General features: G+C 38.3%; 1 protein-coding gene and 2 long non-coding RNA genes across 5 annotated transcripts in view; 2 read left to right on the forward strand and 1 right to left on the reverse strand.

The window, feature by feature from the left end:
• Positions 1–27,897, reverse strand: part of LOC130919954 (glutamine-dependent NAD(+) synthetase-like) — a 67,679-nt gene that overhangs the window by 35,085 nt on the left and 4,697 nt on the right. Inside the window, exons 2-9 of one of the 2 annotated variants that reach the window (XM_057842641.1) lie at positions 25,666–25,726; positions 13,177–13,293; positions 9,241–9,259; positions 9,133–9,155; positions 7,546–7,635; positions 5,779–5,830; positions 5,614–5,702; positions 5,398–5,515 (exon numbers count right to left, since the gene is read on the reverse strand). In XM_057842641.1, the coding sequence (XP_057698624.1) occupies positions 5,398–5,515; positions 5,614–5,702; positions 5,779–5,830; positions 7,546–7,635; positions 9,133–9,155; positions 9,241–9,259; positions 13,177–13,293; positions 25,666–25,726 (569 nt within the window). Of the gene's footprint in view, positions 1–5,397; positions 5,516–5,613; positions 5,703–5,778; positions 5,831–7,545; positions 7,636–9,132; positions 9,156–9,205; positions 9,260–13,176; positions 13,294–25,665; positions 25,727–27,897 lie in introns of both variants that reach the window. The other variant, XM_057842634.1, reaches the window with a different exon arrangement.
• The window catches only part of LOC130919969 (uncharacterized), a 34,804-nt gene that overhangs the window by 128 nt on the left and 6,779 nt on the right, over positions 1–27,897 (forward strand). For both annotated transcript variants that reach the window (XR_009064056.1, XR_009064058.1), the window contains exon 2: positions 11,766–11,973. This is a non-coding gene — a long non-coding RNA (uncharacterized LOC130919969). The remainder of the gene's footprint in view (positions 1–11,765; positions 11,974–27,897) is intronic.
• LOC130919966 (uncharacterized) lies at positions 15,536–19,381 on the forward strand. Its single transcript, XR_009064054.1, has 3 exons — positions 15,536–17,866; positions 17,932–17,982; positions 18,371–19,381. It is a non-coding gene; the product is annotated as an uncharacterized LOC130919966 (long non-coding RNA).

Here is a 27,897-nt window from a genome sequence, read left to right on the forward strand (position 1 = left end):
ACGGGTGAATTTTATTGACAGGTAGTCCCCAGGTTACGACGTACCCGACTTACGTGATTTTGACTTTATGATGCCCTCGTCCGGCATTTTATCTCCAGTCGTTTTTCGGTTTGTTTTTTGTTGTTGTAGTAGCGTAACAGTGTACAGTGTGTGTTAGATTGAGAAAAATACAGCACTCAAACAGCTGTCAAGTTCCCCTGCAAATATTTGTTTCGCCAATAAGGGGAGCTGTTGTCTCACTAATTGAAAATTTACATGCTACGCAACTTTTTTTTTTTTTTGCGTGCATTGTTTTTGCTTTACTGTGGTCATTGCACAATTATTGGGACTATATTGATAATAATAATTTGTTTACAAGTTCAATTAAAATGGTTGAATTTAAAAGTTTAATTGCAGTGAGCGCACACCCAGTCAGGTCGCTTTCTGTTCTCTACTAAGGAAGTAGAGTGAGCAGCTCGACCTCTTCTAAGTTGTTGAAATCAAGCTCTAAATAAGCTTTATAAATTACATCGACTTACCTGTTTGTTCACTAGCAGGCCAAAGTGTTTTACGGTGTGTCTGTGGTTAAAACTATAGTAAACATCAAGTAAAAAACAACAACTTGTGAATCCACTTGTGAACAAGCCGGCATAATCAGTGTACCTTTTACACCATCAACTAGCATTAATGGTGAGTACAGTATCCCCCCCCCCCCCCCCCCCATTTTATTATTATGTCGTATAATAAATGTTTTGTCATCGTTATTTTGAGGTTTAGGAGGTATTTTTTAGGAGTACTTAAAGGATTCATTAAGACTTACTGTATTTTTCGGATTCTAAGTCGCACCAGCCATAAAATGCCCAACGAAGAGGAAAAAAATATAAGTCGCACTGGAGTATAAGTCATATTTTTAGGAGGAAATTTACTTGATAAAATGCAACACATAGAACAGATATGTCATCATGAAAGGAAATTTAAAATACAACAGAAAACAGCATTCTGAATAAGTACAGTGTGATAACGATGCATGAAAAATGAAACGCGAACATGGCCGGTATGTTAACGTAACATAGCTATTAAGAGTTATTCAGATAACTATAGCATAAAGGACATGACAATAAGTTTACCATACCATCGGTGTCACTCCAAAACACCAAAATAACATGTGAAATGAAAAAATAATGTGTTAATAATTTCACACATAAGTCGCTCCAGAGTATAAATCGCAGCCAAACTAGGAAAAATACAGCGACTTATAGTCCGAAAAATACGGTACACAGAAATCCAGGTTATGACGCCAGCATAGAAACGGAACTCGCTCGTAACCAGGGGACTTTTTCTAGCTGGAATTAGATTATTTTTGTGCATTTTTTTGGACTTTTCAGGAATTTTCAGCTACAGTAAATATATCATATAGCAGATGAACACAGTAGAGCCGTCCCAACTAATCGACGTTGTTGATGACGTAAATGCGTCGACGAGAAGTTGTGCTCGTCGACGGTTAAAGGGGAGTTAAAAACATATGTGAAAAGTTGAGAATGGCGGACGATCGGGATGCAAGCGGGGAAGGCGGCACAAACCCAAAAAAGCAGACGAGTGGCCAAAGCATGGACTTATTTTAACGAAACAAAGGAGGGTGTCATTGTCGTGTGCAGTCTCTGCAATGGCGAGCTTGCATACCACGGCAGCACGTGGGCCATGAATGAACAATTCCAGAGTCAGTGACAAAGTGTAAGGTGCGCAGTGGCTGGATATTTCAACAAGACAATGCTCGGGCAGGCTGAAAGTCACTCGTGTAAGAATACGTTGGATCCGGTCAATTTTCAAAATAATATAAAATTTTAAAACCTTTCATAAGAAAAAAAAAATGATTCATTGAGGCATTTGATTTTGAAAATACGTTAAAATCTATTTTGTCATTGCAATTGTTTTTCTCTTTAGAACATGACTTCATTCTTTTCTTTCAGAATGGAAGCTGACCAGTGCGCGGGGTCTGAAAGGCAACGGTTGTTTTGTGATCTTTAAATACCCGCTTCTCTCGCTCGATCTTACAATCCTCGCGTGAATCGATCGAGCCACTACACCGATGCGTAGCTCGTAAAACGCATCCTGTTGAAAATGGGTACGACCGTCATTGGTGCGCGCCTGGTGTACTACCGGGGTTAGCTTAGCATTCGCGTAAGCATTAGCTTCAGAACGGTGAGCGTCCTCTTAAAACACTAGCCAGTCTAAAGCAGAGCCACTTGGCTTTTCTGGTCAGTGAGTCCAGAGGATGTTAAACGCTCAGACAATTTTTTTCTTATATACTGGTCATGGCTTCTAGGTAGGTTTTATTGAAAATAATGTACTGCTTTTCCTGCTCAGTGTTTATTATCATCACCAAGTTGTTGTTGTCCTTGTAGATGCTACAATATGTGCTCGTCTGTCTATGTTCATTCGAAATTGTTGGAAAGCTTTATTTATGTTTGGACTAAAACGAAACGAAATCATTTTGAGTAACTGTCGACTAAAACTAGACGAAATTTGTATGAGATTTCGTCGATTAAAATCTAGACAAAGACGAAAACATTTTAAAATTACCAAGCCTAATAAGTATTTTAGTCCAAAAGATTAAGACAACAATTAAAAGGGCTGGCAAAAACCATAAATGGCATTCATGCAGAAGAACAAGTGCAACGTTCTAGAATGGCCATCCCAGTCCCCAGACCTGAATATTATTGAAAATCTGTGGTCTGCTTTGAAGCGGGCTGTTCATACTCGGCAGTCCTCAAACCTGACTAAGCTGGAGATGTTTAGTAAAGAAGAATGGTCAAAAACAGCTTCATCCTGAATCCAGACCCTCATTGGAGTCTATAGGAAGCATTTAGAGGCTGTTATTCCTGCAAAAAGATGCGCTACTAAATATTGATGTTTTTCTGCAGGGGTGCCAACATTCATGCACCGGCCTATTTTTGTTTACGTAATATAAACTTACCTATAAACTTCATTTCACTTCTCAAATATAACTGTGTTCGTCGGCAATATGATATACGTATTTAACAGAAATTTTTGTTCGTAACAATTAGTGATTTGCAAAGGACAATCTTGAAAATCATTAGGGGCGCACAAACCTTTGTATATCATTGGAAGTTATACAATACTCATTATTTCAGTATTCTTTTTACCAAATAAATTTTAACTTGTACTTGAGCAAATATTTTAGGTAACTACTTTGCCTCTCCTGAATAACATTTTTGGCTACTCATTAACTTCATAATGTATTGACGGGGCGCGGGCCAATAAATAGGGGGCGAGGCTGTCAAAGCTGACCGAGTGGAATCACAGACAAAGGGCTTTTTTGGTTGAAAATTCTTGTGAATAAATGCTTAAATCCCTGAATTCTTTATAGATATGGACGTAAAACTGTCTTGATTCTTGGTTAAAAGCAAAAAAAAAAAAAAAAAAAAAAAAAAAAACAACAACAACAAAACGTGCAGTTAGCATTTATTTTATGTAAATATGTGGAAGTACAATGCTAGTCTGTTAGTGAATGTAGCTATCGGCCGCCTTATGTAAACAGAGCTTTTCCGGTGAAAATTCTTGTGAATAAATGCTTAAATCCCCGATTTCTTTATTGATATGGACGCAAAACAATCTTGATTCTTGGTTATTTAAAAAAAAAAAAAAAAAAAAAAAAAAAAACAACATACAGTTAGCACTTATTTTACATAAATATGCTGAAGCATAATGATAGTCTGTTAGTGAATGTAGCTTATGTAAACAGAGCTTTTCCGGTGAAAAAAATGCTTAAATCCCCGAATTTTTTTTTATAGATATGGACGTAAAACAGTCTCGATTGGTCGTTGGTTAAAAGCAAAAAAAAAAAAAAAAAAAGCATACAGTTAGCATTTATTTAAGTAAATATTGCGAACTATGATGCCAATGCAGTAGCAGCTAATTTCTCCCATTGATTTTTTTCACGTTTCAAAATGCATGCATGGTAAGAAAAATATAATAATGACATTGAATTCTCGAACAAATCACTCCTGAGACAATCCTTCCTGTTTGTATGCGGTACAGCTTTCGTACTTTTTCAACAGAAATCCGGCGTTAGATCGCTGCGTGCGTGTTTGTGAATAGCTCCTCTTGATGTGGGTGGCCCCCTACTGGAAGGCGAGGTGCAGTGCATGACCGAGCTGACCCGTCATTTACCATAATGACGTCTATGGGCTACTCTACCAACCTCTGGTCATCTGGAAAGAATGTGGCTAGTGTTGTCACTAGAGGTGTGCAAAATTTCCGATTCTTAGATTATTCGCGATTCGGCCGTGGAAGATTCGAGAACGATTCACAAACATCCAAATTCCGATTATTGAAATATGCCAAGTAAAGCGGAAGTACAACACACTCAGCACGCCGCGCGGTCTTCGGGACGGAACGGAGCGGGAGTAGCTAAACATCATGCTTCTCATTAACCGGCCCCTCGGGTAATGCCAACGCTCAACTCACGGCTCTAGCTCAACTCATGCCACGAGATAAAAACACAGGACAACATACCTGACTGCTGCCGAAAAGCTGCTACAAGTACAGCTACATAATGTTACGGTAGATATCATTTATATAGGACTAGATGCAATATGGACTCGGTAGCGGTAGCAGCACATCTGCAAAAAGCTAGATGCGGGCGTTAGTGAACGGCCGCCATCTTAAAGCAGTAAACTTCCCTGCAAGGCTGTTGTAGCGAACCTTCCAAGCAAACCTAATTAACTTTTTATCTAAAATACTCCTAAATCGGTAAAATATTACTTGAATCTATCTTTAAAATAGTTTTAAAACTTTCACATGACAAAAGTAGACAAAAGGGAAATTATGGAATAACGGGAGCAATTTTAACAACTTTAACGGTTGATTCACAACATTAAATTAATTAAATGTAGTTTAAAGCTGCTGATACAGAATGGGGACTGGAGTTTTTTTATTTAATGTTATTTTTGTATATTTGTTTACTGCTATATGTTAACTTGATACTGAAATAGTAGTTTGGTTTAGCCTGAGAGTATTTTTGAACACTTTTGGAACTAATGTACAAAACTTTAAAAAAAATAAAAATAAAAAAAATAAAAAAAAAAAGGAGGGGGGTGCATCAATAATCGTTTTATAAATCGAATCGGAGCCTCTGAATCGTAATCGTAATCGAATCGTTAGGTGCCCAAAGATTCCCAGCTCTAGTTGTCACTATCAACAACAGTTTTGAGGATGTTGGGCTTTTCTCATTCTCGTCTAAAAGTCTGATCGTTTGAATGTGAAAAGCTGATTTGAGAAATCACGCCGATAGAATAAGATTCTAAATCACTGTACCAATTAATCTAATCTAGATGTAAATGACTTATAACAAATGTTGGTGTTTCATATACTGTAAATGTTTCTCAGTGAATCTACCTTTGTGGTGGCTGACTTGATCAAGTTGAGTCTTTGGTCAGCCTTGCAGAGCTCATGATGGCTTGCAGAGGAATTTGTAAAAATTTCCACCCCATCAAGGCCCATCTGACTATGAGGGCTATATAAAGGAGTCATTCATCAAAAGATATTGCCGTTTCTATTTGACACATGAAAAACAGAAATATTTGTGGCAAATCATCTGTTACAGTAATTTACCTAGAAGGACACCATAACTCTTCACACATCTCTGTACCAATACAGGTATCCTTGGTAGAGAGCACACAGTCTCCAAATGGGACTATATCCTGATAAGCAAAGAGACACAAATTGGTAGTACAATGAAAATACAAAACTTTTTGTCTTGGCGTCATATATTTTTACCTGCCCTGTAACCTGCTGGATCATTCTTGGCAGGAAGTACTCCTCTACAGTCCTAGAACATATAGAAGAAAAGACAACTTTATATGTGTACTTCAATTACAAAATGTGTTAGACTGATGCTTTAGAGCAGGGGTCACCAAAACATTTTCTCTGGCGGCCTCATTATCACTGCCGATTGCGAGGTTGAGTATGCCGTTCGACAGACCAAAATGATCACCGGCAGGATTCATTGTCCAGTACAAATTACCAACCTGGTACAGGCGTCTAAAAATTTATAATAATCCTTTTGAAGCACAATTTTTAAAAAATCCCTCACAGGGCGCTCATTTTCCTCGTTGACGGTTTGTTGCAAACAGACATCAGAAGAAAGGCCATCTTCATTTTGAATTAAGGTACTGTGGACTGTTGAAACTAAAATTTTGTGATTTGGGCATAACTGGTGCTGCGCACGGAGGATGAGGAACACATCATTCAAAGTCATACAACTGCTACCCCCAGTAAAATTTGGTGGTGGTTCCATCATACGGTGGGGCTTAGCGGCCATTGCAGGGACGAGCAATGTTGTCGGTACTGCTGCAATTGAAATGCTGGCTTTGCTGGATGCAGAACGTGAATTCCATGTACCCCAATCACAAGCAGCTTTTCTCACTGGTCACCGTGATGCATGGTAACCAACTCACTCGACCAGGCAAATGCCTAACGAAGTTTGTTTTTTTAAAACGTCTTACCGAAGTGAGTTTTTGGCAGCCCTTTTAATTTTCGTCTTGGTCTTTTGGATGAAAGTAATCATCATAATAGTAATAATCACATCATAATAATAATCACATTTTAGTCATTTCAAAATGTGTTTGTCTTAATCTAGTTTTCGCTGAAAAACATCTGTAGAAAAAAAAAAAAAGGTTTTGGTCTAAAATAAAGCTTTCCAACAATTTCAAATGAACACAGAGACGAGACAAGGTTTATTACAGTCCGAAGACTGGTTAAAAAACATGCTGTGATATCAAAATATGTTCTTCCTGTTGCAGCTCAAAGAAATGGGACTGCACAGAGAGAGTTTGAAGTCCGCACTTTCGAGTAATGTTGACAGCATGTGTGAAATAATTGTATTTTTTCGACGGGGGCTTCAAAATTGCCATGTGATTGATCATCATAGGATTCAATTGATACTCTGCATTCTAATTCATGTTGCATGATTGGGTGGGTTCCACCCCCACCCGGAGGATTCCCACCACAGTTTCAAAAAATCCTAGGGGAAACCCTGCTGTATAACACCTTGAAGTTCACCTTCGTTACTGAACTAGAATTTTTGCGCAATGTCAGAACAATGTCAGTATTTTTGACTGCTATTGCGTGGGTTGTGGTAGCTTGTTTGGATTATTATTAAGTGGATTCCAACCCACCCATGCCCCCCCATAAATTGCACCAATGGTTCATGCTATATGTAATGAGTAAACAAAATGTTTCACTCAATGACAATAAATATCGCGCTTTTGGTGCGTTTTTAAAGATATACTTAAATCTGTCAAATAAACCAACAATTTAGTGGGCAGCAGTTGTCAAGTTTCATGAATTTTCCCACAGAAACAGACAATTTCTTCCCCCCTATATATTCTCTGAACAAGCTATGCCTGGCTCTTATCTTTAATTGACTAGGATTTTTGTTTCTGAGCAGAAGGCAGCTATTATGGCCCCCGATTCCTTCACGTTCACCAGGTAAGCATGTGCAACTTGTGTTTGATCGGGGTTGTGAACTCCAAAAATACCAACCGAAACTTTGTCCAAGGTGCAAACCAGCGCATCTCTCTGTACATGCCGTGGTTCGCCATCAACTTCTTTGGTCGAATCAGTAGAATCTGCCTAATAGAACAGAGAATAAATCAGTTCGTCCATTTATTGGTTTCATCTACAAGAGGTTCAAGTTGCAACCCCCAATGCAACTTAGATTTGAGATAGAATCTCTCTTTAAAAGAAAAATCGTGTGTGTGTGTGTGTGTGTAACAAGATTGCAAAAATATAACAGACAAAGCATTTGTAACCTCATTTTGCATCTGCAATGTTCTATCCCCTAATTCAATGCTCTATCAATTTATAATGCATAAACAGCAAATAGTCACGCATGTACTGTAACTATTATGGATATTTTATTGCCATTTCATTATTTTGTCTTTGTTTGCATGGATGGTATTGGAGTCATCCAAATGTATGTATGTAATGTAAGAAATAAGCAATAATTAAAATATATTTATTGAATATTATGGCACTTGGTTGAATTACATGCATTTACATTTAAATAACAGTAATAATAGTGTCAGACTACATTTTTTTTCCTTTTGAATAATTCTTGGATATTTATACTGGAGTTCAAATTTCGTTGCTCCACTATGTTCATTTCGTTGTAGACAATGACAATAAAGACCAACTGTATTCTATTATACAGTGCTACCTCGAAATAAGATCACTTCGACACACAATCTTTTCGACATCCGACGTAAAATTTGACTCGCCATTTGTTTCTACATTCGACAACATGCTCTAAATACGATGATTTATGACAACGCCTCAGTTTGTTTTCCCACAAGACGGACACACGGCCAATTTTCTTGTGAGAGCAATCAACATGGGTTCCAAGAATGTTGGTGCATATGGTGAAAAAAGGAAAGAGGTGATGCTTATCGTTGAAATGAAGATGGAAATGACAGAGCAGAGTCTGAGTGGGGAGCAGGGAAGGGAATTGTGACACCGTTGCAAATGCGATGCTCTGGGTGGCTCCAATAAGACCTGACTGTAGCCGATAGCCTACAAACTACGCTGACATGATGCTACGACAGATATCACATGTATAGAGAACTAGATGCGAAATGATAGACTCACTGGCATTAGTAAACAGCCGCCATCTTAAAGCAGTAGTTAGGGGGGTTTTTTTGGAACAAAAAAACAAACAAACATGAAAGGTAACACCAGTTACTTTGCCAGGTAACTAATTACTCTTACATTCAGGTAACCGAGTTACTAAATGACTTTTTGGGAGAAATAATTTGTAATTGTAATTAATTACTTTTTTCAAGTAAGATTAACAACACTGTTTGCAATAGTACCAGCAGTACGTATTAATGATTTAGTGTAGGTTTTCGGGCTGGGGAACAAACAAATGGAATTATAATGTATTCTTATGGGAAAATCCTGCTCCCATACGACGGTTTCGACTTACAAACAAGGTCCTGGACCGAATTAACTTCGTATGTAGAGGTACAACTATATAGTAAGCATTCCAACACTGCCAAATAATCAGTTAAAATAATCTTGAATCTGTCTACAGTTATCTTTGCTGCCTTCCCAACACTTAGTGAGTGTTACCTGGCTTTGTTGAATATCGCCATCTGCAAGAGTAGCAAATGCTATAATGAACATGACACATTTGAAAAGTTACCTGTTGAGAAATATCACCCGGCAGTTGTAACGCACATTGCGATGCATGATGGGCCTGAGGGAACATCAAACACCCAAAACAATGAGACACAACACAGATTAGAATTTGAACAAGAAATGTCTGATATAATTACAGTGTGCAATGTGTAACAAGTTACATTATTGTGTAATTACCCCCAACGCTGTATATTACAGGTGTGACAATATATCGAAATGGTGATATATCGTTTTGAAAAGGTGTTATGGTTAAAAAAAAAATAAAGATAAAAAAAAAAAGAACCATAAGGTTGCTCCCAAAACTTTCTACTAGAATTGTGTCCGTGTTGCCACTGACTGCGCTAGGCGTCCAATTAATTTTGACTGGGAGGGTGCGAGTGAACATTTGTTTCTTCGTCCGTTTCGGGAACATGGATCCCAGGCAAAATGGATTGGAGCTGTAGTGCCGTCATTGGCACTGAAACCAAAACATTCACAGTCAGTATTTTCCGGTTTGGGGGAATTCACAGGTCATGTCCTGTTGATTTTGGAATATTCCCAGTTCATTTCATATTCATTTTGGGCTTATTCCCAGGTAATTTCCTGTTCAGCAACAAAAAAACAAACGGGAGTGACCCCTAAATGCCTTAAACAGGAACAGGAAATGACCTGACTTGCCCCAAAGTTAACTCATTACCCGCCATTCACGGCTCATAGACGCGTAATCCGTTTGGCGTGGAGTCTTTAACCCTTTAACACCTAAGCCTATTTTGGCCGAATTTGCATGCATTTGATGTTGCCTTTATATTTCAAAGAAAAAATTGTTTACAATGGCCAAGTTGGGTCCCTTTTTTCAGGACACCTTGAACTTCATGTCCAAACTGTTGTTTTCTTCACTGACCAATTTTCATCCACATTTTGGACCCAAAAAGACAAAAAAAAAAATCCCCAAATCTTTTTTCAAAATTTGTAATTTTGACGTCCCACTGACAACCAAACATGCTCGACCAGCCGTTTTGAAGCTTGATCATATTTATTCAACTTGTTAGGATAAACATTCAATAGAAAAAAATAAGATTGAATAGTTTTATGTTTGACAATTCAACACAAACAGCAGGTATGGTCATAGGCGTTTTTGGCCTTTACACATACTATGGTCAAAACAGGTTATATACAGTGCAAAATAGTGAGAAAAAAATTATATATCATCTAACACAAAAAGGGTTTGGAGGATATCTCTTTGTGAAGTTAGGTGTTGTACCCATCACCTTATCAAAAGTATATACCTACATGCAATCAAGCTTCTCGAACACACATCTACATAAAAATTGAAAAGATTATAGTAAAGAAAAATATATATAACATTGAAAAAAAATATTTAAAGAAATATTGACAAGTACTTCAATTCAAAATTAAGTTTTTTTTTTTTTTTTTTGCGCACTCAATAAAGCTTGAACAGGTCACGGAGCTGCGTCACACACAACGTCACACAGCATACTCTTTCGCTGTTTGCGCGCTGCCGTCACTTCTATTCTCCGAGACGCCGACTCATGCAATGAAAAAGACCAAAAAAACATCATCTTCTTCCTTGAGTTAATGAAATAATGCATTAGCTTGCGCTAAATGTAGTTTTATATTAAATCCGCACGTTTCAAAATCGCTCACTCAAACCAACCGGCCGTTGTTTGCGTCACATGCCTCCCTTTCATTAGTTGGCGCCTCGATCGGAATTTATTTAAAATGATCACATTCAGTTCGTCCTTCTTGACATCATAACGGCTATTGGGATATGTAGTCTTTTATGTTGCTTTCGGTTTTGAAAAAGGACAAGAAATGATGGAAATATGGAGACAGATACATGGTCCATGCAGCGTTTTAATGCATATTTATGAGTGCAATAAAACTATAACACTCAAATGACATTTTCTCCTGTTTTTCTTGGTCGATTGACTTCAAATAAAAACTGGTGTGGACATAAACTTCCGCACTTTCAAATGAGACCAACCAGCGGCACGTGGGTGACGTAATTACAGTGTGACGAAGCTTCAAAGACGATATGCGTAAACGCGTCGCTGCCGAAACGTTCGGTGTTAAACGGATTGGATTTTTACTCGTGATAAACCCATTGAAATCCACAGCAGATGGATGAAAAGATCTCATTTTTGTGTTCATTATTTGAGATAAAGAATATCGTAATTAAATTTCCCAACCTATGTATCGATTATTGTTGTATCGCCATATCATGAGATAATTGATATTGTGAGCCTTGTATCGCAAATTGTATCGTATTGTGAGGTACCCAGAGATTCCCACCCCTAGGGTATATACGTATATATTCGCGTATATGTAATGTGGGAAGACTTGCTTTTATAAGTTCTGCTTCTTCCCCATTCACTTTCAAACAGCTTTGCTGTTTTATCTGTACTTTCTCTTTTGCATTTATTTTTACAATCATTTTCCTGTTTATATTGGTTAAATGAAGGAGAAGTAGAAGTAACATTCGACATCCCTGGAGCTAACTCAGACTGACACTTTGGCTGCCACCTAGCTATTTTTGCACTTGACCCACATATCTGCTCCCACAGACGGTGAGACCATGGGGAGATGTGTTGCCCCTTCAGGCTGTGCCTGGCCGTGCCACATGGCTATTGACTAAGCCGAGCAAAACGACTGGAAGTACCCCATCAGCCATTGCTGAGATGTGCCGCCCGGAGCAGGGAGCCAGCAGCAGCTTGGGTTGCAAACAATCCCTTGAAAAATGGGATTGTCCCGGGATCGTATTTAGAAACAAAGGTACGCGTCCCGTATAGTATAAAAGGATGTGTTTTGTGTGTTGCATGTGTTTGTTGAGATTTTCACAGTTGTTCATTCAGTGCCTTCAGCATCAGTTGGGCTGACATACAGTAAATGTGTAAAGAGCTGGATTGCGCATGCAATTCCCAGGGCGGAGCTAACCACACCAACTGAGAAATTTATTTAACGTGGCTAGAGCGAGACAGACTGTTGTCAATGACTTGTGTCGATGTGTTTTTGGTCATTTAAAACCTATTTTACCGATTGGAACCTATTCTCAACAATTCCCGATGCGAAAGAGTGACGTTGCTCAGTAAGAAAACGTCACGCAAATAATCGAATCTGATTGGACGGATGATTTTGTTCAGCTCGAGAGGCCATGAAGGAGGTGGGTCCCAGACTATTCTCACAGTGTTTGAAAAATACAGGGAGAACAGTCTGGCCGTGCCTGGCTATGTTTGTGCGGTGCTGTGCGTGAAATCAAAATGAGTATCACAAGCATTATTCATATATAGTTCATTAGCCTGTTTATGTGCTGCAATACTAAACCAGCATCAAGCTGCTAAACACCGCAATGATAGTAGAGTGAATCTGGAAGTGCTCCATTAGAGCGTAGATAATTTTTTAAGCATAACTGCGAATGTTCCGTCTAAATGTTTAGATGTAATGATTGAATTTAAGAAATGTGCATTTGTTGTACATTGTTTCTTTTTATGTCTTTTGTCCAGAGAGACCACATTCACACACACACACACACACACATGCACAGCTGGGATGAAATGACTGCATAAGGCTGCACTTCAGGCATTATTATTACTATTACCTTATATTATCATTTTCAGGAGCATAAAATATCGTGTGTAATATGAAATAAACATGCTTCCGGGTGTCATATACACTTTTTTAATGCTCTTTTGAAACTGCGATTTTAGCAAGCCTTTGTTTTACATCTCCTAAAATTTATTCTGCAACGCATTAAATGTACCTAATCTGATGGCTCGATTACTCGAAGTAATTAGTTGATAATTTATTTTTTGAAATAACTTCCTTTTTAGAATGGCTAATTGCATTTTAGTTCAACATATACAGTGGGGAGAACAAGTATTTGATACACTGCCAATGGGAAAACCCATTGGCAGTGTATCAAATACTTGTTCTCCCTACTGTATTTGTTCGTCTTTTTGTTTGTAAGATAATACTTACATCCCCACGTCGCAGATGATGTCCTCAGTGATGGGAGATACTAGAAGTTTCTTGAGAACTTCAAGAGAGTGTAACAATGTATCCGATTCATGAAAGTGGTCTGCACATCCATATCCACTGTAAAGAAGATGAGTCAGTTAACATGGCAAATGAAAATTTAAAATCCACATTTTATCAGTGGTAAATTTTGATATACAAATGTACAGTATTTACAGTTGTATAACATGTATGGTAATTAGGGCTGTCAAACTATTAAAATTTTTAATCGAGTTAATTACAGTTTAAAAATTAATTAATTGTAATTAATTGCAATTCAAACCATCTCTAAAATATGCCATATTTTTCTGTAAATTATTGTTGGAATGGAAAGATAAGACTGATATAGTATACATTCAACATACTGTACATATGTACTGTATTTGTTTATTATAACAATAAATCCACAAGATGGCGTTAACAATGATAAATGTTAGAACAAGTTATAGTAATTTGATATTAAAACCCCTCTTAATGTTTTCATTTTAATAAAATTGGTAAAATTTTCAATCAAAAAATAAACTAGTAGCTCGCCACTGCTGACGTCGCCAAGTTGTGACATCACACGGGCTCCCTGCCGTTCTTCCACAGCGTCCAACTACGTAAGGTAGTGATTGAAATACACCACCAGGTGTCAATGGCGAGTTTTAAATTACTTAGAAATCAAGCCAATGAGTGTGTTTTGTCCCTCAACTGACGCCGTAGTTCCCTGTTTACTGGTCTATCCATTGTACTTCACGGTCACGAGTGCTGGCTTGAAGGCTTCACAACGTACGAGACCGCTGATAGTTTGTATATTGTGACTAAATATTGCCATCCAGTGTTTTTGTTGAACTAAATGATTGAAGCGCTTTTCTTTTTGTGAACATTTTTTTTGAGAGATAGTGTTTCCCACACTCTCGCCCGCCACAGTCTCGTTTGGGCCCGCCACAGTCTCGTTTGCCCCCCCGCCGAAAAAAAGAAGAAGATAATATTCGGATGCGTCAGTCAGCCGATTACACAGCTGCAGCCCACTCCACTCTACTACCCGCGAGAGCGCGCGCAGGTAGTAGAGTAGCATTTTAGAGTAGTATTTTATTTATTTATTTATTTAAGAGACGCAAGGGGAACGAGTTGGAAGAATGGGAGAACGAGCGAGATAGCGAGAGACAGCGGTCGCATGTCTTAGCAGCACGCTGTTATTTTGTTATTGTTTTTCTGTATTATTGTTACCACAATCAAGTGGGTAAGCAAATACAGACTTCTCTCCTTCTTCCCCATATCCGGGGCATTACAATAGTTTGGATCGGACTTTTCGGCGAAAGTGAGCAGTGGACGGCCGTCTTGGACGGAAAGCAAACTTTGATTGAACTTGCGCGGAGAGGCGGGGCCCAAAATAAAGCCTTGCTCTATTTTCAGAGCGTTGGTCACAGTAAAATATTTATTAGTTCAAGCAGAGTAAAATGATACATATTCACGGTACAAGAACGTCGTTTCCGTGTCCATCGATTGGTAAGAAAAGGCTGTTTGTACGAGTGACGTGTGGGCGCTCCCGTCAGGGGGGACATTTCGCATGGAGTGGCTATTTTTCGGCACAACACCGGCACGCCAACTTCAGACAATTACGGCTGACGAAACTTTGATAAATGCGCCCCCCCCCCCCAATTTCGCGAGCTCTGGGACACTCGAAAAATGACTCTCATACCTCTCCTTGCTAAGTTAATGGTACCTCGATGTGCGCTTGTGTGGAAATTTAGTTCACGAACAACGGGGAAAAAACTTCACCTTCTCACCGAATCAAGTAAAACTCTTTACACGGCTATTAGAATTCCCCCAGTCCTGTAAATGGGTCAGTTGACAGAAGGACTGTTATTGTTGTGGTAATGTAGTACTTACGAGGGTCAAATAAAAAGGAAAAAGGAGGACGACGACGGCGGTCTGAAACCCGCGGCTCTCGGGCCGCATGCGGCTCTTTAGCGCTGCTTTTTTTTTTTTCTTTTTTAATGGAAAAAGATGGGGGAGGGAAATATATTTTTTGTTTTAATAGGATGTCTAGGAGGACAAACATGACACAAACATTCTTTCAATTCATTAATATTGTAATGAAGTTAAACTTGTGGTGGCATCGTACAACAGAGTAGTCACGTGGACCCACAGCAGGGAAAATAAACATTTAATCATGAAGGCTAATTATGTATTTCTAGCCAACTTAGTCATTTTTATAGTAGGCTAATATAGCTAGTATTGATAATTATAAGGCTTGTACAAGGCTTTGAATTTTTTGCTGCTCCAGACATACTGTATCATTTTTTTTTTGGGGGGGGGGGGGGGGGGGTCAAATATGGCTCTTTCAACAGTGTGGGTTGCCAACCCTGAGTCACTACGAGATGTAAGTCGTACTATTGCTACGAGAAAAAAAGTCGCATTATTACATAGGGTAACGTAGCTGTAATCAGCTACGCATTTTACATACATGTACCGCAGCTGAGAGCTATAACATTAGCCTAGCTAATGAAATATTTCAAATATATCTTTGTTATGGTTCTTCTTGGGGGAAAAAAATGAGAAAAAAAAAAAAAAATTCGCAGTGGCACGACATGGTGAGGCTGTCCGACTCCGATGCAGCCCACCACCACAGTTTCAAAAAATCCTATGGGAAACACTGCAGATAGGAATATTATTTTTGTTGTGCTTTACTAAACTTATGTTTGTTGTGAAAGAGTTGCCGAAGCTTATGCAAATAAACGGCGCGGTCCAATAAACGCCTGTGTCCACTCACCTTTCTCTGCCTCTTAGCTCTCAATGTGCAAAAAAACATTCTGTTTGAGGCAATGTATGAGCGGGTCATTCCGAACATGTGTTAAATGCACCAAACATTTTAACGTGATGAATTAAAAAAATTAATTACCTCGCGTTAACACAATAAATTTGACAGCACTAATGGTAATGCGAATAGAATCTAAGAACATACATTCGTTTTAAAGCTGCTGCTAAAGTTCTTTTGAAGAGTTTGAGCTCAAAAGTGCCTAAATTTATTTATTGTCAATATTTGTATATAATAATTACTTTATTTCAAATTGACATTATATTTTCATGTCTGCCCACTACATTCTGTATTTCAAGTTCCAAAACCCTTCTAGAGCATGTTTGTTTTTTTATTGTCAGAAATAACATATATTTTCATTTTGAAATGATTTTTTGAATGAAGTCTGTTATAGTGCGAAAAGTATTTATCCATATTGATGAAGTTGTGCTGAAGAAAAAAAAAAAAAAAAAAAACAATACCAAGCAACGGCATTTTAAACATTTTTTTTGTTTTTTTGCGTGGTGTAGGTAGGAAAAAACAAAAAGTATTTAAAAAACGGCCAAAAAAGGACAGGGCTTTTAGGTGCTAATGGGGTTAAAAGGTTAATTATTTTTCTTTATTTCATGTGCATTTTATAAACGTATTGGGCTGAAGACCCACATTCCATAGAATGCAATTGACAGTGATTTGCATCAAATCTATGTGAACTGGGATGGCAGGCATTGAGTGATTGTGCTTCAGTGCCATTGACGGCAAGAGACATCCGATCAAATGATTGCTGTTAGCCCTCCCGTTCGAAACGGATTGGATGTCCAGCACCGTCCAGTGGGGCATCATAGTAAAATTTGCCATAATAGCCTTCATGTTGTGTCGTAAATATGGATTTTATTATGACACCCGAGTTTCTCAGATGGGTGGACGTTTTAATATTCAAAATGGCGGCGTGTGAACAAGAAGTTGTGAATGTTAAAAGACTATATATTTTTTCCAATAGATTTATCATTCATTTTCACTTTTATTTTATTTTTTACGCCAGCACAATAACATAGTTTACATAAGCTATGTCCTTCCAAGTTTTCCCGCTACCCCAATGGACCTATCGTAAAACCACACCCCCAAATCCGAAAAGTCGGACATCTAGCCATATATTTGCATAGGGACGCTATTAGGTCGTCACTTAAAGCATAATTTTCCCCCAACTTAAAAATAGCAAAAACCTGATGGTTTAATACTGTGCGTGGGGTACCTGTATACCCGACACCAGGTACACTGAAAGATTGAAAATGCACAAAAAATCCGCCCAACGCCAAAAACACCAAATGCACGCTATAGTGAGCTAACTCTGTCATTAACCACATAAACAACTGAATGTCAAGACAGTCACCCAAGGACACTAATGCTTGGTCAAAGTTAAGTTAATGATAGATTTGTAAAAAAATATATATTTTTGAAGCATGTAGTAAAAACATAGACTTAAAGGGGAACTGAAGAGCTTTTCAGATTTCGCTCTTAAGTGTTTTACTCAGTTGAATTGTATTAAATGCGTCATTCGCTCTCTCAAAAAGTCACATAAAAAAAATAAATAAATAATTGACCGCGTAGTTTTTGAGTTATGGCCATAGCAACACCATAGCAACGAGGGACGCGCCGTCCTGCTGACCCCTACCTCGTGACGTAACTTCCAGGAAGCCTCGCCACCACTCTGAACACGGAAATATAGCACCACGCTATCCTCGCCATATATTGCAAACATTTTCTGGGTTTTACTCGCGGGATTCGTCATGCCATCTCGATGTGTAGCGATATGAATTACTCACAGGAAGACTCGAGACTCTAGGAGTGGTCCAAAAAAAAACTTCTCCTGCAAAGGTTTGGACCGTTTTTGTTAGCATGCATACAGGTCCCCAATCGGCTCATTGTTTTCATCATTTCAGCCACGACAGATTTGAAAACCTTCAACAATGCAACCTTGGTTTTCCAAAGACGTAAGTAGAACATTAATGGCTTTTTTTTTTTTTTCTAAACGAGAGGGACTCCTACTGCCAGTTTGTTGAAGTGCGACATTTTTTTTTTTTTTGCTGTTGGCCTGTCATAAGTAGATAGGTTGGCTGACATGTCGTCTACTCATGTGATTTTATTTCTATATCAATAGGTGTTATGTAAATTCAAATGTCCCCAGCACCAAATAGGTCCTTGGCTCGTTTTTTATATTTCAACATCAAGGTCTGCCTATTTGAAGAGGGAACAATAGCATCAAATAGATGCTGCTATGACTGGGGCATTATTATTTGATCACCAAGAAATTATTATTAAATCAAAATTAGGATTCATCCAATATTTTCATGCTGCTGTGATTTTTTTTTTTCCCTCCAGGAAGCCAAACATAAAAAATTAAGTGGCGGAAACCCTCAACACGATGAAAAAAGCGTTGCAAGTCAGTTGCCACCCAGTTTCCCAAAATCAAGAGAGTGTGGGTCGAGTCATATGATGACCGAAGTGATGCGGTGTCCAGCGATGACGACTGAAGAGATCCTATGAGGCCTGCCAGATGCTGAATTTCTTCCGTCTGCGACATCAGATGACGATGATTTAGGAGAAATAAATGTAGCAAATTTTGATGACATGAAATCATAAACTAGTCATATATACAGTACACATTTTTTAAAATCAAGTTACCTTCATATTTTAATGATAATGCATTATCTTTGTATAGAGAACACTTCATGCTACAGAAAAGAGTAAATACATATTTCCCACTGCCATTATCATTTTTCAATGTTGCGCTAGTCCGTTGCTATCCTAACTTTGTGTTGCTTACTAAAATTATGCTCTTTGATGTGTGCCGTTGTGTGCTTGGTATAACATGTTGTGTCACAATCTGACAACGAAAGCTAATGCAGATTCAACATAAACCTGGTATCATTTATTATTGCGGCCTATTGAATATTTTTTCAGAATGTAATATAATTACAATATATTATATACCAATAGAATACATTAAACAGTCAACAAAATGTGTCAATGTTGTTAACAATTTATGGTTATATTTTTTTAATGAAATTCATGCCCCTGTCAGTGCTTCAGCCTCCGCAAGTTTGGCTCTCACGTCTGGGATCTCCTGATGACACAGGCATACTCTTGGAAGGGTAATTACTTGATGGTTTACAGCAACACCTGGAAAATAAAATGGTTTTGTCATTTATTTTGAAATATCAATAACATATCATTCATTTAGCCACATTTGGGCTAGCTTTATCATATTTAGATCGGTAGGAGCTGTCCCATTACCTAAAATCCAGTTTTAGCTATCTGTAGAGCATTCATTTAGCCACATTTGGGCTAGCTTTATCATATTTAGATCGGTAGGAGCTGTCCCATTACCTAATATCCTGTTTTAGCTATGTGTAGAGCATGGAAAAATATACAACCATGTAATCGCATTCTAATAAAAAAATCACGATGCTGGACTTACCACTCACTCTCCCGTTCGTGAAGTGTCGAGCTGTCAATTGTCGTCATGACGCCATCTGCTGTGTCAAGTAAATCGCCGTCATCTGACGCCTCAGGTTCAAACATGTAGGGATTAATTGTAGTTCATCTTTCCTGGGAGCTTTTGCCATCGGTAGCGTCACGAAAGAGCGATCCTGAATGGTTACCTTTGGTGGAAATATCACTGACATCGTTGTTGCTGCTATGTTAGCTGTGGGTAGTCTTCTGTTGCCTACGTCACACTTCCGGGTTTGCGAAGGGACCATTAACGGAGTGCAAAAAACCTAAAAAAACGCAAATTATCCTTACAATTACGTGTTGATAATGTCATGGTTGTTTTGATGAACTTGTCCCAAGTTTATATTCATAAAATTACACCAAAATCCAGAAAGGTCTTCAGTTCCTCTTTAACGTCAGTTTGCTAACATTTGACTGTCTACTTGCTTACGAGCCTGTCACTACACAAATTGAATAAAATATAACTAAACTAAGCTGTCAAGACCCCAGCACTGAAAGTCCAAAGTAAACATAAACTTTCAATTAAAAAGGAAGATGTACTTAAGTTTGGTCATGGACGCACACTAAGGAAAGTTCTCACGCACACGCCTAGCATTTTGCTGTGGTCAACTCCCAACGCTCTCTCAACGTTGAGCATTTATTTACGTCGTATTCATGTTTCACATGCATGGTTATGATGTAAGTTGTTTATTTAACACCTCTGCACAATATTGATAATCCAACGCAATGAAGAGGACTGCTTATTCATCGCCACAAAAGCTTTGGCAGAAAAATCTGACAGAACACACGTTACTAAGTAGTTAACGTTATAGCTAGATAGATATATCGGTCTGTAGGGTTTCTCATTTTTAATTTGGGAGTAGTAGCATTTCGCCTCCATTATGATAATGGTCTACTCTTTGTAGAGTTTATGACCAAGGACACACCGCTCCACAGCATACTGCAACCCAAAATTCATTAAAAAAAAAACTTAACATACAAAAAACATTAAAAAAAAAAAAAAAAAAAAAAAGGTATTGTAGAGCTGAAACGAATACTCAAGCAACTCGAGTAACTTGAGTGAAAAAACTGATCCGAGTAATTTTATTCACCTCGAGGACTCGTTTAATTTTGCCAGCTCTAAGCATCACGTTTTGCCCGGAGTACTTTTAATGCGGGACAACGCGCTGACGTCACGTGCGTAGAGGAAGAACCAATTAAAACTAGGCCTGCAAGCAGGACTGAACGGGCCCTCGCAATCTAGCGCAACTCGGACGTGACGCAACTCGGACTGTGTGCAGGTCAGGGTGGTGGCAGATCCTCCTCTCTAATCATCTCATTAGAACCTAACAAGCTCGAAAGTCGCCTCTTTACATTCACACACCTAACAGATAAAAAAAAACCTATTGGAGAGAGTACTACAAAAAAGGAGGTACTACTGAGCTGTGCAGCCAAGCCCTTATTCAAAACCAAAATTAATATTCTAACTGGGCCAATTCGACCAAGTGTGCCAAATATTGTGGCTCTATAAGCTGCCTGAGTCTCTGAAAAAAAATATTTCCTTTAAATGGCGAATAAAGGGTCGTCACGGCAACAGACAGAGACACGTGGACATGGGCCGTAAATAAGTATTTTAATAGGTCTTGAAACTACAATGACCAACCTGAAAAGAATTGGACATGTATTGGAAAAACGAGTGACTTTCTATTGCCACTAGTTGGCGCTGTAGGGTTGATGCAAATGACCCCTACAAGGCCCTTCAGGGTATGACTCTCAACAAGCACGGGAAGTTTGGCGCAGATATGTTGTATATCTGCCGAGTTATGACTGTTCAAAGTTTTTGGAGAGAAAAATTGTTGACAGTCATTTTCACTTTCCTGTTTGGACCCCTCCGCTTCAACGAAACTTCAATATTTTTCATCAGGCACCTGAAGACAGGTCTTAAGGCTTCCCTTATGCAGCTTTGAGGTAGATTGATTTTTTCCCTTTAGAGGAGGAGTGTGTCCCGTAAAAAAGGGCATTTCCTGTTCCCACTAGGAGGCGCCAGGCACAAATGGTAAATTTTCAATCCAGTCCTGCTCAGGCTGGTATACCTCACACACATGCCGGATTTAAAATAGATTGAACGTTGTATGAGGGAGTTATCAGTCATTTTCCGAATTCGGTGTTTTGGCGAAAAAATGGCTGACTTTGGCACCCCGCCCAGGTCAGGCCCGTGAATGAAAACACACCATTTTGATAACTTAAGATTTCATATGCCTCATGAACAGTCTCGCCAATTTTGAGAATGATCAAACTAATTCCCTAGGTGCCAAGGCGTAAAATGTGCACACTGTAAATCGATAAAAATTTCACATTCAATCCAAAATACCCGATTTCCCGTTGGGTTTGGAATATGCGTGCAAGAGACTTTTTGGAGCAGTTTTGTACAAGGTATCGCCTCTCCGAATTTCATCCCTCTACGTTAAAAAAACCTAAATGGAGAGGCCTTTTTGAAAATTTCAAGGGGGCGCCACTGAGCCATTTTGTTACATGTTTTCGTAACGTTGCAAGATTATTGAATGTTACGCAATGCCGCATGTATGTGCAAAATTTGGTGAGTTTTCGTGCATGTCCAGGCCTCCAAATGTAAAATGTACTAGAAATGGACAGAAATTTCACATTCGATCCAAAATACCCGATTTTCTGTTGGATTTGGAATATGGGTGCAAGAGGCTTTTTTGAGCAGTTAGGCATAAGGTATCTACTCCCCAAATTTCATTGCTCTACGTTGAAAAAACCCAATAGGAAAGGCCTTTTTTAAAACTCCTTTCTGTCGCCACCAGTGTTGTTAATCTTACTGAAAAAAAGTAATTAATTATAGTTACAAATTACTTCTCCCAAAAAGTAATTGCGTTACTAACTCAATTACCTGAATGTAAGAGTAATTAGTTACTTGGCAAAGTAATTGGTGATAATTACTTTTTTTTTTTTTCCTCCCAAAAAAAAAAAAAAAAAAAAAAAAAAAAAAAAAAAAACATTGGCCACACTATATGAAGTTTTTTGTGGAGGTTTTTGGTACAATTGGCCCGAGCCCAATTCTTTACCCTAATTTACCCTTTACCCTGAATCAACTGTTAAAAGTTGTTAAAATTGCTCCCATTATTGCATTAGTTCCCTTCTCTCTACTTTCGACATATGAAAGTTTTAAAACTGTTTCATCATTTAAAGATAGATTCAAGTCAAGATTTTGCCGATTTAGAAGTATTTTAGATAAAAAGTTACTTAGGTTCGCGAGGAAGGTTCTCTACAACAGAGCCGTCCTAAAATGTCTACTGCTTTAAGATGGCGGCTGTCATTTTGCATCTAGTTATATCTATATACAGTTCAAGTGATGTATCTACCATGTCTACCATATCTACAATAACATGCGGGCGTAGTTTGTCGGCTATCGGCTACAACATGTATTATTGGAGCTACCTAGCATCGCGTTTGCTCGGCGTTACAACTTTCTTGCCTCCTCCCCGCTCCTGCTCTGCTCTGTCGTCTCGGTGAGTCCGTCTCCCTCAGACTTTTCGACCAACATAGTAACGCATGCCTTTCCGTCCTCAGTAACGGTAACGGCGTTGCCAAGATGAGAAAAGTAATTAATTAGATTACCCACTACTGAAAAAAATAACGCCGTTAGTAACGCCGTTATTTTGTAACGCCGTTACTAACAACACTGGTCGCCACTAGTTGGCACTGTAGAGTTGATGCAAATGACCCCTACAGGACCCTTCAGGGCATGACTCTCAACAAGCATGGGAAGTTTGGCGCAGATATGTTGTATATCTGCTGAGTTATGACTGTTCAAAGTATTTTGCGAGACAAATTGTTGACGATCATTTTCACTTTCATGTTTGGACCCCTCCGCTTCAACGAAACCTCAATATTTTTCATCAGGCACCTGAACACAGGTCTTAAGGCTCCACTGATGCAGTTTTGAGGTCAACAGATTTTTTTCCCTTGGAGGAGGAACCTGTCTCGTAAAAAAAGGCATTTCCTGTCCTCACTAGGGGGCGCTAGGCCTAATGGGTAATATTTCAATGCAGTCGTGTTCAGGCTGGGATACCGCATATACATGGCAGATATGAAAAAGATTGAAAGTTGTGTCAAGGAATTATTAGCCATTTACTGAATTCGGTGTTTTGCCGAAAAAATGGCCAACTTTGGCACCACGCCCAGGTCAGACCCGTGAATGAAAACACACCATTTTAGAAACTTAAGATCTCATATGTCTCCTGAACAGTCTCACCAATTTTGAAGATGATCCAACTAACTCCCTCGGCGAAAAGGTCTCAAATGTGCACCCTGTAAATCGATAAAAATTTCATATTCGATCCAAAATAACCGATTTCCTGTTGGGTTTGGAATATGGGTACCAATGCTTTTTTGAAGCGGTTTTAGACAAGGTATAGACTCCCCAAATTTCATTGCTCTATGCTGACAAACCCTAATGTTATAGGCCAATTTTAAAATTTCAAGGGGGCACCACTGAGCCATTTTGTTACATTTTTTTGCAACGTTGTTAAATTATCGAAATTTACAATTTTCCGCACGTATGTGCAAATTTTGGTGACTTTTCGCGCATGTTCAGGCCTCCAAATTGGCCGTTTTCATTTTCCCTGAAAAAAATAAAAAATAAAAAAAAAATAATCCTTTGCAAAACAATAGGTCCTTCGCACGCCTAGTGCTCGGGCCCTAATAATAATAATAATCCTTTGCAAAACAATAGGGCCTTCGCACGCTTAGTGCTCGGGCCCTAAAAAAAAAAAAAAAAAAAACCTTACTGCATCCGACAGCCGCTACAAGCTACGCCGAGGTTGCCAAAAACTACGCCCGCATACTACGGTGGTAGCAGGTAGCTAAGTTCTGATGCGTCTCAGAGACATATATATAAGTAGAACTAAATGTGAAATAACAGACAGGGCAACGTCAGTAAACAGCCGCCATCTTAAAGCAGTAGACTACATAGCGCTAATAAATAAGATTAACGTTACTGTCACTAGCTCACGTAACGTTAGCCCTGCGGGGGGCTAGTTTTCTAATAATTATGACTACTGTCGATGCATGGCTAACGTGTCTTACATACAGGCTTTATTTCATCTGTGAAAACATAGCACTATAGAGTGATGAGGGTGTAAAATAAAAACTAATGCACTCTGTCAATTTTAGCTCAGTAGCAATTGCTGGATAAAACACCAAGTAGCACTGGTCCCTAATGTGCTCCAATACAGCAGGTATCATATGTACATTTATTTTGAACACTGCAAAAACTCAAAATCCTATCAGGACTTTCAGTTTAGACTAATTTAAAACTGAACTAGAACTTAAAAATAGCTTGACACAAATGGAAATTCTTTTGAAACACATGGAAAAAACACCTAACTTTTAAGTTATCAAGCGTAATGACATTTTTAGGTAAGAAATATATATATATTTTTTTATTAGATCTAGAAGTTTTTTTAAGTAAAAGCAGTGAATTAGTCTTTTTTTTTTTTTTTTTTTTTTTAAGTCACATTTGAGATTGCAATTGTTGGCTGTTTTCAACAATGTACATCGAAAATAAAGACATTGATTGACTGAAAATGGTTCAATATTAGATGAAATGTCTTGTTTTCTCATGTATATTAATAATTGCTCTTTACCTAAATGTTTTATCCGATTACTCTATTAATCGATAGAATTTGCAGTCGATTACTCGATTACTTAAATATTCGATAGCTGCAGCCCTAGTCTATTGCCATCGGTGGTAGTGCAAATTCATAAATTTGAACTCCCGCCATCATTTATAAATCGTTCGTTCACTGAATAATTGTCACTGACAGAATATGACAGAGCCTTGGGTTGACAGAGTTTTACAGGGGGCGGGGCTTTTGCGATAGGTCCATTATAAGCCGCTCCACACATCACCCGCCACCGAACTTTTTCTTCTGCTGTATTTTCCCTTGGCAAACCAGCTCGTTACATTACCGCCAACTAGTGGATTTAACCATGAAGGAGTTTGCCAGCAAGCAAAAAAACCCAAAGAAAAACGCAATGTTAAAATTCAAAAACACTTGTACTGGCTCTAATTTTTGTTGCAAAAATGTTTCTGGAGCCCTGGGCTATCATGCCCCACATTGTGACCGTAGCCAAAGTTACAACAGAATCAAACACACCATATTTCCAGCTCTGGGCCCAGTCTGTATTTGGCTCCATTTTCTTTAGCGATCTCAATACCTGTAGGGAGATAAAGAACATAGATTAAAATGTAATGATGATTCTATGAAAAATCAAAATTGCCCCATGTAAACACCATTAAACCTGTCATGTTTGTCGCCATAGATGCCAAGCAATGAGTTAATTACGATGGGGAAGAAAACAAAACGCAACCACAGAATTTTTTATATATTGTTTGAAAATTTCATTATTTTAGTTATATGCACGTTTGATGCATCATTGGAAAGCTTAAAATCTTCTTTCTGGGGGAAGAAACATTTTGAACAGGAGGGCATTTAAAAAAAATTTTTTGTTTGTTTGTTTTAAACTAAACCCTGTGGTCCTCAATTAGCGGACCGCGGTCCACAACCGGACCATGGCACACCTCTCTGCAGAACCACAGACGAACGTAAAAATGAAAAAAAAAAAAAAAAAAAAAAAAAAAGACCTATTTTTTCAACATATATCATTTGTATGAATCGCTGATCTATCGCTCTGCGCTACTATTCTATCGCTAAATTCTGTTTCATTTTTAGTCAAATATCTTCAATGCTCTCACTTCTGTTGTCATCTCTTTGACAACGATGCGCTGATATGCTGAGAAAGCGTGCATGGATGCGCGAATTGGCTGAGACTGCTTGCATGCTACTACCTAGCGTGGACGGACCGCAGCAGTGTCAGCAACCTCAAACACAGTCGCACCCTTTGCAATCTGTTTGTACATGCTGTAGTGTACTTTATTTTTCACTCAAGAACGTGAGTCATACTGTGAGCAAAGGTGATTTATTTATTTCGCCATGTTACCCCTGCACTCTCGCTGCATGCGGGCAACGTTCATGATCACAACGTGACGCAACGTTCACCAACACCATACATGTCACCAGTAGAAGGCCATAAGTAACAAAATGGCATGCTCAAAGTTGACCAAGAGAAGAAAAGTGGACAACGAAAATCGCCGTTTCAATGAGGAATGGAATGACAAATATGCGTTATTTTATCAAGTGCAAGTACCAAACCTATGGGCTTGACATGCTTAAAGACAGTTGCTCTGATAAAAAGTGAAAACGTGAAATGCCATTATGTTAAACAGCACAGCTCTTTTGAAGAGAAGTTTCCTCCTAAATCAGAATTGAGAATCTCAGATTTATAAACCACGAGACACAATGAAGTACTGGCTGATGATGGTAAATGGTAAATGTTGTTATACTTCTATGAGTAAACAGCTTTGTGACCCCCAAATGCTATTTCTCTCATTGAGCAGTGTTTTAGAGTTAAGGTTGCTGTCAATAATTGTTATGTTTGCACCTTAATGACAGTGCTTGTCATTTGAACATGTACTGTACTACTTGCACGTTTTCTTTTTTGTCCAGCAGTGTTTTACAGTTACAAAATGTACTGTCAATTGTTATTGTTTGCACCTTAATGACAGATCTAGTTAATTATTTAGTGTAGAGGTGTAAACACTGTACTTGCATGTTTTGTATTTTTATTTGAAGTAAAAAAAAATGTTGTGTTAATTCATTTTTATTTAATCAGAATGTACATTGTATTTTTGTTTGGTCAAAAGAAAACCACCTTCGACCTGCCTTGTACTTGACCGACATTAATAAATGGACCTATGCTTGTGTGAAAAAAAATATCGTGGAACCATCAAGATTTGTATTTGAGGACCACTGCCTTAAACCCTCGAAGTGAGAGCATGAGGGAGCATAGTTAAAGACACAATAATTTTAACAAGATATTATCACATACTTCCTTGTTTTGATCCAAAATCTCCATGTAGCATGTATCACCGATTGTCAAGACGCATCTGTGAGTGGACACTGCCAGAATTTGGGGGGAATTTATGGGTGAAACGTGGTAATATAACAAGGGTCGCGATGCAGAAATTGCAGACATCAAGGAGTGGTCAAGATAATCTTTTTCATATATTTACTCTACTAAACGGGTATTTTCGATTATCTGAAATACTGAGGAAAATAAGCTGAAAATAAAATATATATACATTATATTTATATTTAGCTTAAATAATTACTTAATTACGGACACTATTTTTTCATTGTAACGGAATTTGTTTAAAAAAGTTTCAAATATGTGAATATAATTTTTGTTTTTTGTTTTTTTTAAACAAAGTATGAGACATCAAATGATGATTCTAAGCTTAATAGATTACAGACATTTTTAACAATATG

The sequence above is a fragment of the Corythoichthys intestinalis genome, chromosome 1, assembly GCF_030265065.1.
Source record: "Corythoichthys intestinalis isolate RoL2023-P3 chromosome 1, ASM3026506v1, whole genome shotgun sequence".
NCBI classification, from domain to species: Eukaryota; Metazoa; Chordata; class Actinopteri; order Syngnathiformes; family Syngnathidae; genus Corythoichthys; species Corythoichthys intestinalis.